Source organism: Marmota flaviventris, chromosome 14 (genome assembly GCF_047511675.1).
Source record: "Marmota flaviventris isolate mMarFla1 chromosome 14, mMarFla1.hap1, whole genome shotgun sequence".
NCBI lineage: Eukaryota > Metazoa > Chordata > Mammalia > Rodentia > Sciuridae > Marmota > Marmota flaviventris.
In genome coordinates, this window is record NC_092511.1 from 44,511,167 (window position 1) to 44,524,999 (window position 13,833).

At 41.3% G+C, this 13,833-nt stretch overlaps 1 protein-coding gene across 1 annotated transcript in view; it reads left to right on the top strand.

Annotated features, from left to right (window-relative positions):
• Nucleotides 1-13,833, top strand: part of Eml6 (EMAP like 6) — a 254,447-nt gene that overhangs the window by 133,079 nt on the left and 107,535 nt on the right. Inside the window, exons 7-8 of the mRNA XM_027934520.2 lie at nucleotides 10,275-10,476; nucleotides 13,202-13,339. Of these exons, the coding sequence (XP_027790321.2) occupies nucleotides 10,275-10,476; nucleotides 13,202-13,339 (340 nt within the window). The remainder of the gene's footprint in view (nucleotides 1-10,274; nucleotides 10,477-13,201; nucleotides 13,340-13,833) is intronic.

Genomic DNA, 13,833 nt, shown 5'->3' on the forward strand with positions numbered 1-13,833 from the left:
ATGTGGCTCAAGCAGTAGCACATTCGCCTGGCATGCGTGCGGCCCGAGTTTGATCCTCAGCACCACATACAAACAAAGATGTTTTGTCCGCCAAAAATTAAAAAATAAATATTAAAAAAATTCTCTCTCTCTTTTAAAAAAATGTGGCATATATAAACAATAGAATATTACTCATCAATAAAAGAGAATAAAATCATGGCATTTGCAGGTAAATGGATGGATTAGAGAAGATAATGCTAAGTGAAGTTAGGCAATCCCAAAAAACCAAATGCCAAATATTTTCTCTGATATAAGGAGGCTGATTCATAGTGGGGTAGGGAGGGGGAGCACAGGAGAAATAGACGAACTCTAGATAGGGCAGAGGGGTTGGAGGGAAAGGGAGGGAGCATGGGGTTAGAAATGATGGTGGAATGTGATGATCATTATTATCCAAAGTACAGGTATGAAGATACAAATTGGTGTGAATATACTTTGTATACAACTAGAGATATGAAAAGTTGTGCTCTATATGTGTCATAAGAATTGTAATGCATTCTGCTGCATATATAAATTAAAAAATTGTATTTGTGCAGGCACTGAGAAAATAGAGCTGTGGGGAAAAGAAAGACAAAGGCTCTGCTATTATAGAGCTTTAGGTTCTAATGCAAGATGATTGATATACTATACTATATATATGTGTGTGTGTATATATATATATATATATATATATATATATATATATATGTGTGTGTGTGTGTGTGTGTGTGTATGAGAGAGAGAGTATTATGAAGCAACCATATGACCTAGTTCAAATTAGTGAGATGTTTGTGGAGGTGATTAGTGCCACTTCCTGATCTACATTAAAAATTTCCCATGTATGATCTTCTATTGTTCCCATTTGCTGGTTAGATGCCAGTTCTTAGGGAGGCCTTAGAAGTCATGTGTTGAAGATGGTAGAGGCTCCGTTAGCCTGAATCTATGTTTTCAATTCGTTCTAATTAGTTATATATGATAATAGAATGCATTGGGGTACTCTGACATTAGGTACATATAGATTTATAATCATTTTTTATATCTTGTTGAATTGATACATTGATCATTATGTAGTGACTGCCTTTGTTGTCTTTTATAATTTTTTTTCTTAAAGTATACTTTGTCAGATACTAGTATAGCTACTCCTGCTTGTTTAGGTTTTCATTTGCTTGGAATATCATTTTCCATCCTTTCAGTCTGTGTGTATTTTTACTGGGGAAGTGAGTTTCTTGTAGGAAGCATATTATTGGATCTTATTTTGTTTATGTACTTTCAACCAGCTAGTTTTCATTTAGCCACTCTATCTTTTAATTGGAAAATTTAGTCCATTTACATTTAGGTTTATTATTGGTAAGTAAGGAATTATTCTTGTCATTTTGTTGATTTTCTTTTAATTGGTTCAAATATTATTCTCTGTCCCTCCTTATTCATCTTTGTGGCTTGATGGTTTATTGCATTGATACTTCTTTTCTGTTTCTCTTTTGCATATCTATTTTGCTAGTGGGATTTACACTTTCACATATTTTCATGGTGGTAGTCATCTTTCTTTCACTTCTAGAGTAGGACTCATGTGAGCATTTTTTATAAGGCTGGTCTGGTAGTTATGAATTCCCTCAGTTTTTATATGTTTTGAAAGGTCTTTATTTCTCCTTTGTTTCTAAAGTTAATTTTGCCGGATATAATCTTTCTTTCAGGACTTGGAATATGTCATTCCTTTCCCTTCTGGCCTGTAATGTTTCTCTTTTAGTTTAATGGGTTACCCTTAAATGTAACTTGGCACTTTTGCAGATTTGAGAATTTTCTGTCTTATACTTTTGAAATTTTTATCATAATCAGTTATGGTGATTTTTTTTCTGGTCTTGTCTTTTTGGATCCTATAAGACTCCTGTACACAAATGTCCATATCTTTCCAAGATTAAGAAAGTTTTTACTGTCATTTCATTGGATAGGTTTTCTTTGCCCTTTCCTTCTCTCTTTTCCTTTGGATATTAAGAAATGTGGATATTTGTCCATTTAATGGGGTCACATTGGTCTTTAATGATCTCTTCATTCCTTCTTCTTCTTTTAAATATCTCAAAAGAACCGTTTTCAAGTTCAAGTACTCTTTCTTCTGCTTGATCTGTTCTGTTGTTGAAGCTTTAACTTTATTTTTATTTAACCTACTGAGCTCTTCATTTCCAAATCTTTTTCAAAATCCCTTTGCTGAATTTCTCATTATCTCATTAGGAAGACAATATCATTCATTGTCTTTCTAATTTCATTTAACTATTTATTGGTATTATTGTGGATCTCATTGTGCTTTTTCCCTATATTTTTTATTGGTGCATTCTAGTTGTATATATTGATGAGATTTGTTGTCACACATTCATACATGTACACAATATAACAATAGAATTTGGCCAATATCACTCCCTAGCACTTTCCCCTAATCCCCTTCATTGCACTTTTTTATAATCATTCTTTTAAATTATCAGGGATTTTATCCATATTGATGTCTATGTCGTTCATTGCTAGAGAATTTCTGTGTTCTTTTAGAGGCATTATATTGCCTTGTTTTTTCATATTTCTGATACTTCAGAAATTAGGTTTACACATCTAGTGGATCAGGTAAGTCTACCACGTTTACAGGATGACCTTCTTAGTAAGTGGTCTTCTCTAGAAGATATGTCTTGGGGTGTTGGTTTGTTAAGCAATGCCAAATTTATTTCCAGGCGAGCACTAAATAATATAGTCTTTCTGTAGCTTCTTTGACTATAATTATTATATTGGGCACAGTGCATACCGCAGTGCAGTTGGAGAGACAGTTGTAGGTTACACAAAAGGAGGGGTACTTTATTTCAGGGGTTCCGGTAGGTATGGGGCACACAGCAGTGAGTGTGGGGTGCTCACTATGTGGCTACTCTTACAATGGGGCTGGTAGCTTCAATTGAGCAGTAGAGGTTTCCCCAGGCACTGTTAGTGCCAGCTCTGCTGCTAGTAAGGGTCTCTGGCACTGGGGGCCCAGACAGTGGTGAGGGGTCTGCAGCACTTGTCCTCTGCCTAATGAATGGTGCAGGCTCAGACGTTACACAGGGAGAAGTGGGGGGAGGAACCGCATCACCGCCTCAGTGGTGGCACTCACACCGTCCTGACAGTGGTGGATCGTTAGATGAAGTGGGCATATGGAGTGGCAGTGGGAGGCCAGTGTGCCTCTCTGTTGCTTTGCTGGCAGTACAGGTATATGGGTGAGGTGGGGGCTGGAACTGTGGAGTTGTTACAGACCCCCTTAGCACACTGCTATGGGCAGAGCAGCAGTGGGAACTACTGGCCATCCCTCCCTACCCTGTCAACAACAGGCACCTCAGCATGGTGGCGGGGCCGGGGGATAGCAGGAACTGGTTATGTAGAGGGTCTGCTGACAGTCTTGGCACTGACCTGAGTCTACATGTGGTTGACCGTGCTGTGGATCAGAGGACAAGCCCCTGGTCTTCTGGTTCTCGAGGGTATCAACTGCATTCCCCTCTGTGTCCCTTCCCTTCCATGTGGTAATATCCATCCCTTACAGTGCAGTGCACCCAGCAGGTTTGGGCCTCAGTTGCTCTGCTGGGTTAAGTTGGGTTTGCAAGGCAGTGAGTAGACTGTGGGGTCCCAGAGGACTGTGGAACTTTCCAGTAGCTAGGGTTGCCAGTGTCTGGACTGATATTTTTGTGGGACTTTCCTCTGTACCCTTATCCCTACAAAGGGGGAGTCTCCCCTTCCCTGGCTGTGGAACTAGAGTGGCAGATACTGGGGTGCTTTCTCTTTCTATGCTTTTGTCCCAAGTCTTCTAATCTTAAAGTCCCAGTCTCTCTCATACTGATTCCCATGTTGCTCACCTCAAAATTCATTCATACGCTGTTACTTTAGTTCTTCTTTGTGGAGGAGGAAGGTGCTGTGCACCTTTTATCCATCCATATGAAATTCTTAATATTTTTAAACAAGGGGCTCCATGCTTCCATTTTGTACTGGATCTCAAAATTCGTGAGGCCAGTTCTCTCTCTCAGTCAATCACTGGGGAGATGCGTATCTTCCTTCCTCTTGTTTCCTTCTGGTTCCCAGCCTTGCCCTTAAGACATCCCATCAAGGCCGGGAACTTCTGAGTCCAGGCTCCTAGGTGGTCTCTTTCATCCTTGAAAAGGGGTTCAAAGGCCCCTAACACTTGCTTTTACATCTGGGTGAAATCTTGTTCTCTTACTGCCTCTTATTTCCCTCACCCTCCAGGCACTCCTTGGAATTGCATCTCTAATGACATTAGGTTGACAGGAGACAGCCATCACCTTGTCTTGTTTAGTAATCTTTGCTGCGTGCTGTGGGTACACATCCACGAGATAGGAAATATACCTTTGTGGGGAACAGTATTTGCTTCCAAATTGAACTGGCAGAATCTTTTATTTCTGTTGCTTGCTTGCTCCATGACTTGGCAAGAAATATAAACTTTCTATGCTGTAATCTCCTCATTTATTCAACAACTATTGATATTTCAACAACTATGGACGCCTGGTGCAGTCCATGGAGTTAATGATAGCACCTCCCCCTAAGTCACCACCAGCATTCATGAGCTCGGGGCTCAGTATTGGTGGTGAGGATCCTTATTGCCCACTTTCAGGACTCTCTTGTTGATTCAGAATCAACAAGCTTTTAAGGCTGGCACAGTGTTGCACACCTTTAATTTCAGTGAATTAGGAAGGCTAAGACAGGAGGATTGCAAGTTCAAGGCTAGCCTCAGCAAATTAGCAAGACCTGAAGCAACTTAGTGAGATCCTGTCTCAAAATATAAAGGGCTGGCAGTGTAGCTTAGTGGTAAAGCACCCTTGGGTTAAATCCCTAGTACAAAAAAAAAAAAAAAAAATCAGCTTTCCAAGGTTGCATTGTCTCTGGCCTGTAGTGCATCAGGCCTCAGTCTTTCTGCCCTGCTTCAGTAGATCTGCCAGCTGCAGCTGAGGATCCATCGCTTGAGCATTGTCTGGTGATGCAGCCTGGTGCTCTACATTGCCACCCGTCTGGCTAAAGTCCTAGAACACTGTAACTGGGCTTGGCAGGCAGTGTTCTCAACCCTGGTGACCTAAAAATAACTATGCCTTGCCCAACTCCAGACCAGTTGAGAGGAATCTCCGAGTGGTGTCCTGACATCTGTATTTTTTAAACCCTCCATGTAGATTCTGATACACAGTAAGTGTTGGGAACAACTGCTGTCAGATCTTCACCATATTTTCAGGCCTTGGAGCAGCAGACTTAAGAACATCATTAAGAATCAAACTCTGCCCTGCTGCCAGTTTTCTCCTTAGGCCAAATAATTGAGAGGCCATTTTATTCACGTAATTGTTCTCTGTTGGACAGCTCCTTTGCTTCTGAGAGTTTGTAATGCTATCCCATCAAAATTATAAAACAACAACACAAAAGAGTTGTAACACAAGAACTATCTGAGACTTGGGGGAATGTATGTGTGGTAACATCTTCATAGCTCTTGGCTGACTCTATGGGACTGGAATCTAAATACACACACACACACACACACACACACACAGTGAGTTGTGCTACATTGAAACATAAACGACCCTGACAAGGCACAAAGACCTGATGGTTAAAATAATAATTTATATCGATGGATTCCCTCAGTGCCAGACATATGTAGAGTGTTACTGCATCGAATCCTCATGATGCTGTGAAGTGGGAGTGCTAATGTTATCTTCACTTTACAGATGGAGAAACTGAAGATTTGGAAAATTAAATAACTTGGTATGTGTCCCTAGGACAGGCTGGGGCTGGGATTCAAATCCAATCTATTTAAACAACTAGTGAAAAATAAGCACTGTCCTTTAGTAATGAGGTCTGTGTTATTTTTTCCTGGACCAGATCTCCCTGAGCCCAGGTTTTAGGATGGTAGCAGAGAGTATTAGAAGGATGCTGTTTTCTACTTTCTCGTCTGAATGTAAAAACCAGAGCAATGTGCTGGTAAGAATTTGATCTTGGGCTAAGGATGTAGCTTCATGGTGTATAACACTTGCCTAGCCTGTGTGGGGCCTTGGGGACCATCCCCAGCATAATGGTGGAAAGGGATGGGGGAGGAAGTTTTGGTCCTAGCCTTAGAGGATTTTCAGGTTTAAATGGGTGGTTTGCTCCCTGCTGCCATCTGCTGACCATGTGTACCAAGCTCAGCCCAGAGCTCCACATTTCTCATAGCAAGTTGTGGAGAGGGGCCATAGGATCCAAAATGTGGATGCCTCTCCCTACTGTCAGAAATATCTACAATGTGCATTTTTAAGAAGAAAAGAGTGTTACTGAGGCTTCATGTAATGACATGTTTTTTTTCTGCCTCTCTTCATTATTGGCATGCTTCTCATCATTTTCCAAATCATACCCTGGGTTTCCCTGACTCCCAGAATAGAAGATAAAGAAGCAGAGAAAGGCTTGATTATTACCCAGAGCAATGATGGCCTTGGCAGTCTGGCTAGGGCACCACAGTCATCTTCCTCTTCTCTGTGTTTGTAATAGGGAAGTTAGACCAAGCCTGGATACACAGGGGGAAGGGAAAGACTGTCAGAACCTCATCAGGGATCTGTCACTCTGCAGAATGGCTCCAGGATGTGCCCAGAAGAGACTGTGCTTCTCTCCATACCTTTTGCAGGCAGAGGAGCAATTAGGTTTAGAATATTGAAACCAGAGTGTTGCTAGGAAGCTTGAAATACAATTCTCTCCTCACCGATGTGCTTCAAGAAGTAATTCCTATTTAAAATTATTATCTTAAGAATGAGAGTGACCCTGCGTCTCCTCAGTTGCCTGGTAGTAGACTCCAGGGGTCAGCTTGTCTGATGTCACAAAAGATAAATTTTAATATGGCATTATGTAAAAATGTGGATGTGTAACCGATGTGATTCTGCAATCTGTATTTGGGGTAAAAATGGGAGTTCATAACCCACTTGAATCTAATGTATGAAATATGATATGTCAAGAGCTTCGTAATGTTTTGAACAACCAATAAAAAAAAGAAAAAAAAGATAAATTTTCTGTTTAAAGAACAGAAATGTGTGGAGAAGCTCAATTGGTCTCAGACATACTCACAGCTCACTAAGTTTGTTGAAAATGACAAAAATGTAGCACTCCTCCTCCTCTCCTCCTGCTCCCCTGTCCCCTCTCTTTTTCTGTCTTTCCCTCTCCACTGCCCCCATATTCAGCCTGAGACATCCCTGGTGGTGTAACCTCATTGCCGTTTTTAAGCCCTCTTACATTACTTCACCAGAAGCCCCTTGTCTCCTAGTATCACACAGATCTCAAGGCACTGACTAAAGGGTGGGAGCCTCAGACCCCTGCCTCTTGATCTCCTGTTTCCCAGTCCTCTCCTTGCCGGGCCCCTGGAGCTCCTCTGAGAATGTAGTCTGAAGAGGGTGTGTGTCATGTAACTTAAGTCTGGGCTGAGTTGGAATGTTCATCTTTGTTTCTGAGCTTCTTTTGGTACCAGGGATTGAACCCAGGGGTGCTTAACTACTGAGTCACATCCCCAGCCCTTTTGATATTTTATTTAGAGACAAGGTCTCCTTAAGTTGCTTAGAGGGCCTTGCTAAGTTGCTGAGGCTGGCTTTGAACTGGCCATCCTCCTGCCTCAGCCTCTGGAGCAACTGGGATTATGGGGATGTGCTACCACACCCAGCCTAGCAAGACTATTTTTTTAAATGTTAATAGTTGCCAATTCCAGGTGATAATTTGTGGATTTCTTTGTACTTTTCTGAATCTGTTCCCACAAATAAGGCTAAAAAAAATAGTGGGGTAGTAGAGAGAATAATGTTTGTACATTGGACCAAATAGAACCTCAGGTCCTTGGGAGAAGTTTGTTTTCAAGCCATTTAGCTTGACTAGACATGGTTTTAGAGACCAGGGGGAGAATTGGTGTGTTTGTGCCTACCGTGAAGACGTGGATTTCAGGCCTGCTTGGAATAAGGCAGTGGCTTTGAAACAATGGGATTTTAAAAGGACTTGTGGCTTGAAAATTCAATATCAGTTAAAATATATAGCACATCATCGAGCCTCGCTTGTTCAATATTGAACTCCAGTGTCACTTATATAGTCATTTTTTTAAATGAATATATCCTTCTTCCTTTGTTCTCACTGAGAACAGGAATAGTATCTTTTATTCCTTGGTTATACTAAGGACTTGAGAAATATTTGTGATTTTTATATTTGCTCATTCATTCATTAATTCTCATTAAGCATCTACTACCTGCCAGCTATTTTGCTAGGTACTGAGGACACAACAGTAAATAAAACTGAGCTCTCTCGTCTTCACAGAGGAGGAATCAATGAGTGAGTGACTGATGTTAGAATATCGTTAACTCTTTACTTCCTGAAAACTCTGAAGAGCAAGTGCTGCACCTCTCTGTAATAAAATTATGGGTAATGCAAAGCCAACTAAGGAGGTGGCAAATCCAGCCCCTTCCTGTCGGCCCCCTGCAAGAGCTCACAAAACACAAGGGAGGAAGCAAGAACATGGGAACATGGGAAGAGATAAGGATAATTGGGCCAAAACTATTCTGCAGGCCAGTGGCCCCTGCACCACAAAGCTGTGTGCCATTGGCCCGTCTGGGTGCTTCCCCACGCATCTTCTTCCCATCCTTGCAGTCCATCCTGATGCTTGCGGTGGAGGATTTTAGGTGGCCGTGAGCCAGCTGTTGCCAAGGTATCCCCACACACAGCAGGAATAAAACATCTGCCTGTGTGCTTTTTTCCTTCCACTTCAGGACATGAAATGACAAATTCGGAGTGAGGAATAAGGAGCAGTATCTCATACAAATAGCCTTGTGTCCCAAAGAAAAGCAGATAAAAACCTCACCAAAAGTCATATACCCACTGCCCACACAGGCACAGTCTCCCTGACTCTCCACACCCTGAGCAGAGCGTAGGGTGGATGAACCTACATCGATGCAATATCACCACCCAAAGTCCATAGTTAGGCTTTACCCTTGGTGTTGTATATTCTGTGGGTTTTGACAGATGCATGATGACATGTGTCCTATGGAATAGTTCCACTGCCCTAAAATTCCTGTGCTCTATTCCTCTCTCCTGAAGTTTCCATCTTGTCACAGTGTCATTAGAATTCTGTATTTGAAATATTTTTGATAGAACTGGCCTTTCAACCCACTAGAACTACTTTCTTGGTCAATATTTCTTTTAAAAAATTTGTAAACTTAATTCTTTATAGAGCTTCCTTTTGCTTTCAAAGATCTCAAATTTGGATGATAAGTTACAGACTCTCCATAATTACAGTCTATACCTTAAAGGGAGAAAAACTGATCTCCAGAGAAGAGAGGACTTCCTGGAGTTCCTGGCCAACCAGATAAAGAACAAGAGTGAAACCTGGGTCCTGGGCTTCTGGAACACTATTCCAAAGACATGATCTGGACAGGCAACTCAGATCGCAAAGCTTATTGCAGCCTTGCTGAATTTTAAGAGTTAAGAAAATGGAATTGCTTGTGTAATTTCTAACTCAGATGTAAGAATCTTCATTACAGAAGTCAATGAATAATGAACTGGGTCAGGAATGGAATAGACCGCAAGAGGTCAGAGATGAAAACCTAAGTTGGGAAGCGAGAATCTGCCTAGAGAGTAAGAAATACTACAGAGGTAGAAGTTTGGCCTTAAAAAAGAGTACTGTGTTTTTAGAAGAGATTCCATAAATTCAGACAAGGAAGAATAGCATCTTCACTGACAAGTGTTCTGTGGTATTTTGAGACTGAGATTAGTTTAATTTGCATATTCCTGGGACATAATACATCTGTTTCTCCAGGAGAATGAGTCTAGGTTTCTATCAAATACACATTCAACCTGCCTAATATGATAATTAACGATTTTCTAGTTTTGCCCACATGTAATTTCAGCACAATGTTATCCTGAAGATTGAAGTGATTACTTTTTCATAGCAATTCAATAGTGGTTCATAAAAACTGATTTCTTCTTTTATATTCATTTTCAGATGTAGTATTTCAAATATATACCGCTGTAAAGACACACAGGTTTCTTAAATCAGACAAGAATGGCCATGGTAGGAGACAAGGTCACGCGGGGTGGTGAAGATGTCAAAGTACATTGTATTATACTTGCAAAAGAGACACGATAGTGTGTGGGATTGATTCTGCACCCCCAGGAGTTTTTAGGATGTGTCATCCAGATGCCAGCTTGGTGAAAGGATGTTTACTCTGGGTGTTTTCCTTCCATTTGTGAACCATGTGAGAAATGCTTGTATTTATTTTTGTTAGGCCTCTCTATCCGGAGCGTGTGCTGGAGAGCAGACCGCCTTCTAGCTGGGACCCAAGACAGTGAGATATTTGAAGTGATAGTGCGAGAGCGAGACAAGCCAATGCTGATCCTGCAGGGCCACTGCGAGGGGGAGCTCTGGGCCCTGGCCCTGCACCCCAAGAAGCCTCTGGCTGTGACAGGCAGCGACGACCGCTCTGTCAGGTGAGGTTGCAGCTGCCAGCACCTGGGAGTTATCCCAGGGACTCCCCCAGGGATTCCTGCAGTACAGAACCCTACATTTCCCAATTGGAACATTAGGAGGTTTAGCTAGACTCTAGCTGGTTTCATGACTTTTCATTATCTTTCTGTGGCTCCACCTTATTGGAATTGTTCTTAGAAGTGAAAATACAGGAATGCTGTTTAGGCTGGCTTGCCATTCTCTCGGGTTCAAGATGTGAGCCAGGCGTGCTCCTATGTGATGAGACCACATTTCCCCCTCTATACTTGGTCCTCTACACGGTCAATTTGCAGTTTAGAAACTCTCATTCCTCCATTCCTCACCATCAGAACTTCAGTTCTGATTTTTAAAGTTGTCTTCATCACATGAGTCAATTATTATTTCTTTGTAATTTTTTTTCTTGGTACTAGGGATTGACCCTAAGGGTGCTTAACCACTGTGCCACATCCCCAGTCCTTTATATATATATATATATATATATATATATTTTATTTAGAGGCAGGGTCTCACTAAGTTGCTGAGGCTGGCTCTGAACTCAAAATCCTCCTGCCTCAGCCTCCCCAGCCTCTGGGATTACAGACATGTACCACCAAGCCCAGCTTTCTTAGTAAATTTGAGATGAAATTTTGAACATTGTTTTCAAATCCACAGTGAAGGCTAATTTCCAAAAAGGTGCACAGTGTTATTAGTGCCTTCAAAGTTCTTGCTGTGATTCATCTATTCTTTGAGAGCTCAATGTTTGGGAAAAATTAGTATGCCATCAGGATCCTGATGATTATTGAAGGAATGACTATATGACTTAAACATTTGAGACTAAGATTATTGCACTGATTTCAATATTTAGGTATTTATTATAAGCTTTAAATGTGCTTAATAATAGGCTACAGAGAGGAAGAGAATGATTGATTGATTGTTTTTGTGGATTTTAACAGCTGAAACAGAACACTGTCAACTAGAGTAAAGGTCACTGCTTTTTCCCACTTATTCTGTATGTTTATGATTCTAATCAAGATACAGTCTGCTCATTTCTGTTTTTTAGTGTCTGCCAAGCATGAAAGCCGCATTCATCTCAGGAAGGTAGAGACAGCTACTCATGTAATGAGTGCTTATTTGACTTATGCTACTGGTGGCTCCCTTCTTTTTATTCCTTTACTCTGAGTTTTTGCCAAGTAGCCAAAACAATGCCATAAACTCATTCAAATACCTGTGTAACTTGATCGCTCCCATTCAGAAAGGAAGGACTTCAGAAGGTCCTGGGCTTTCATATTTTAAGAATCATATTGAGTCTTAGAACTTTGAGCTCCTTGAGGAGCCCTGGCTGCAGAATCTGTTTTATTCCCCCTTAATCATTAATTTGGCTAAAACTTTAAATGCTGTGTTATCTTGAGTTTGAAATTTAGGAAAGGAAAAAGTCATAATTTCTTGAAGGGTTATCTTGGCAGCTTTCTAGGGCTTCCTATACCATTTACTGAAAAGGGATGGGTTCTTCAGCCCACTAAAGCAAAGCTTACATTGCTTAAAATAGTACAAGACTAAAAACAGCCCGGGATGATGAATAATGGATGAGGTATTGAGAGACTATCATAAGCTTTAGGCCAAACAGTAGAGGCTGCCTAAGGGACCATGAACTGTTCATTATGCAACCCCACATTGTAGGGGGTGTGCCTGCCTCTCCTGATGGCAGATGATACTTGGGAAAGCACCACCTGTTACTCACTCTTGCCCTTCTGTTGCAGGACGATAGGGTTTCCATCCCCCTAGCAGATATTGTTGTTTGGTTGTTAAGAGAAGATTCTTGAAGTCCTGACAGGTCGGATGCCATAATTGTAACATGGAAACCTTTATTTGAATTTCATAAATACTTTGCTGTGGTTCACTTAGTTTGAGATGCCTGAATTAGGTGTTCTGGAGATGGGAATACGTGTAGTTGGCTCTGCTGAGAGATCAAGTAATTGCACTTACCATTTCTCCAGCAGTGGCTGTGCTCACTGGCCATGAGCACCATGAAGTGTCCCCCCACAAATAGTGGATCCTTTAGTAGTGGGGCATCCAAGGACCTTGAGTGATAGCTATGACTATATACAACCAACTTTGGAGCCATCCTGGATAAGGGGAACCCTTCATTCTTAGATTCACTTTCTTTCCAGGGAGGCCAACAAATGTGTTTCAGTCTGTATGTGCTCAAATATCAGTTACTAGAGCAGTACTCACATATACTTTTTTTCTAAGTGGTACTTAGGGATTTGAACCCAAGGTCTCACACGTGCTAGGCAAGTGCTCTGCCACTGAGCAATATCCCCAGCCCACATATTTTTAAATTAACAATAAAAGCATTAGTAGTTCTTTACCTATAATGTGATTAACAGCCACTAGTATAAGCAAATTAATTTTTTTATTTCCAATGAGATGAGAAGATCTTATGTGAAGTGGCCTTTATATTTTCCCTATTCATTTAATCCCCAAATATTTGGAAATGCTACTTTGTACATGTTGCTGGTCTTTTTCAAATGATGAAAGTGACCCAAAAATGGACAAAATATCCTTACAGATTCCCTGACAGGCCTCGACAAAGATACTAGTGGGAAATTCCTGTGTCCTTTCTTGCTATCCTCAGTGGCTGGTGGTATGGGGGGAAGCCCTTCCTACCTGGGGCTGACGGGTGACTCTGAGAGGTTGGTCTGGCTTTACTCTTACTTGCTCTTGGCGTAGGCTGTGGAGCCTGGCTGACCATGCCTTGATCGCTCGCTGTAACATGGAGGAAGCAGTCCGCAGTGTCGCCTTCAGCCCCGACGGGTCCCAGCTGGCCCTGGGCATGAAGGACGGCTCTTTCATCGTTCTTCGAGTCAGGTATGTGCCAATTCTGAAAATGGTTTTTAGAGATGGTCTTTTGTTAGAAGCCAAGATTCTCCTGGTCATAACATATGCCAGGACTTTAGGAAGCATATTTACCCTTTCAAATAGGAGTACCATTGTGCCTCAATTCCCTACCTATAATTCTGAAGTCCGAAACACTCTGAAAATCCAAATTTCTTGTTAATTTAGAGCCTGATCCAACGAACTGACGTGAGGCTATTTACAGTCTCTAGGAATAATAACATGTCATGTTATCTGCTAAAAAAAAAAAAAAATGTGTTTAACTCAGGTGCTGTCCCAGACCAGCATATTAACCTTTCTAAAATCCAATGAAGAACAATTTTCCAAGCACATCTGATCCCAATGGCCTTCAGATAAGAGATCGTGGGCTTTGTAGTTAAGCCAACAAAAGAGGAAGGAAGAACAAAGCAGCATCCAATGGCACTAGATATTTTTATAGGTGGACTTGAATGAAAGATTACTTCCAT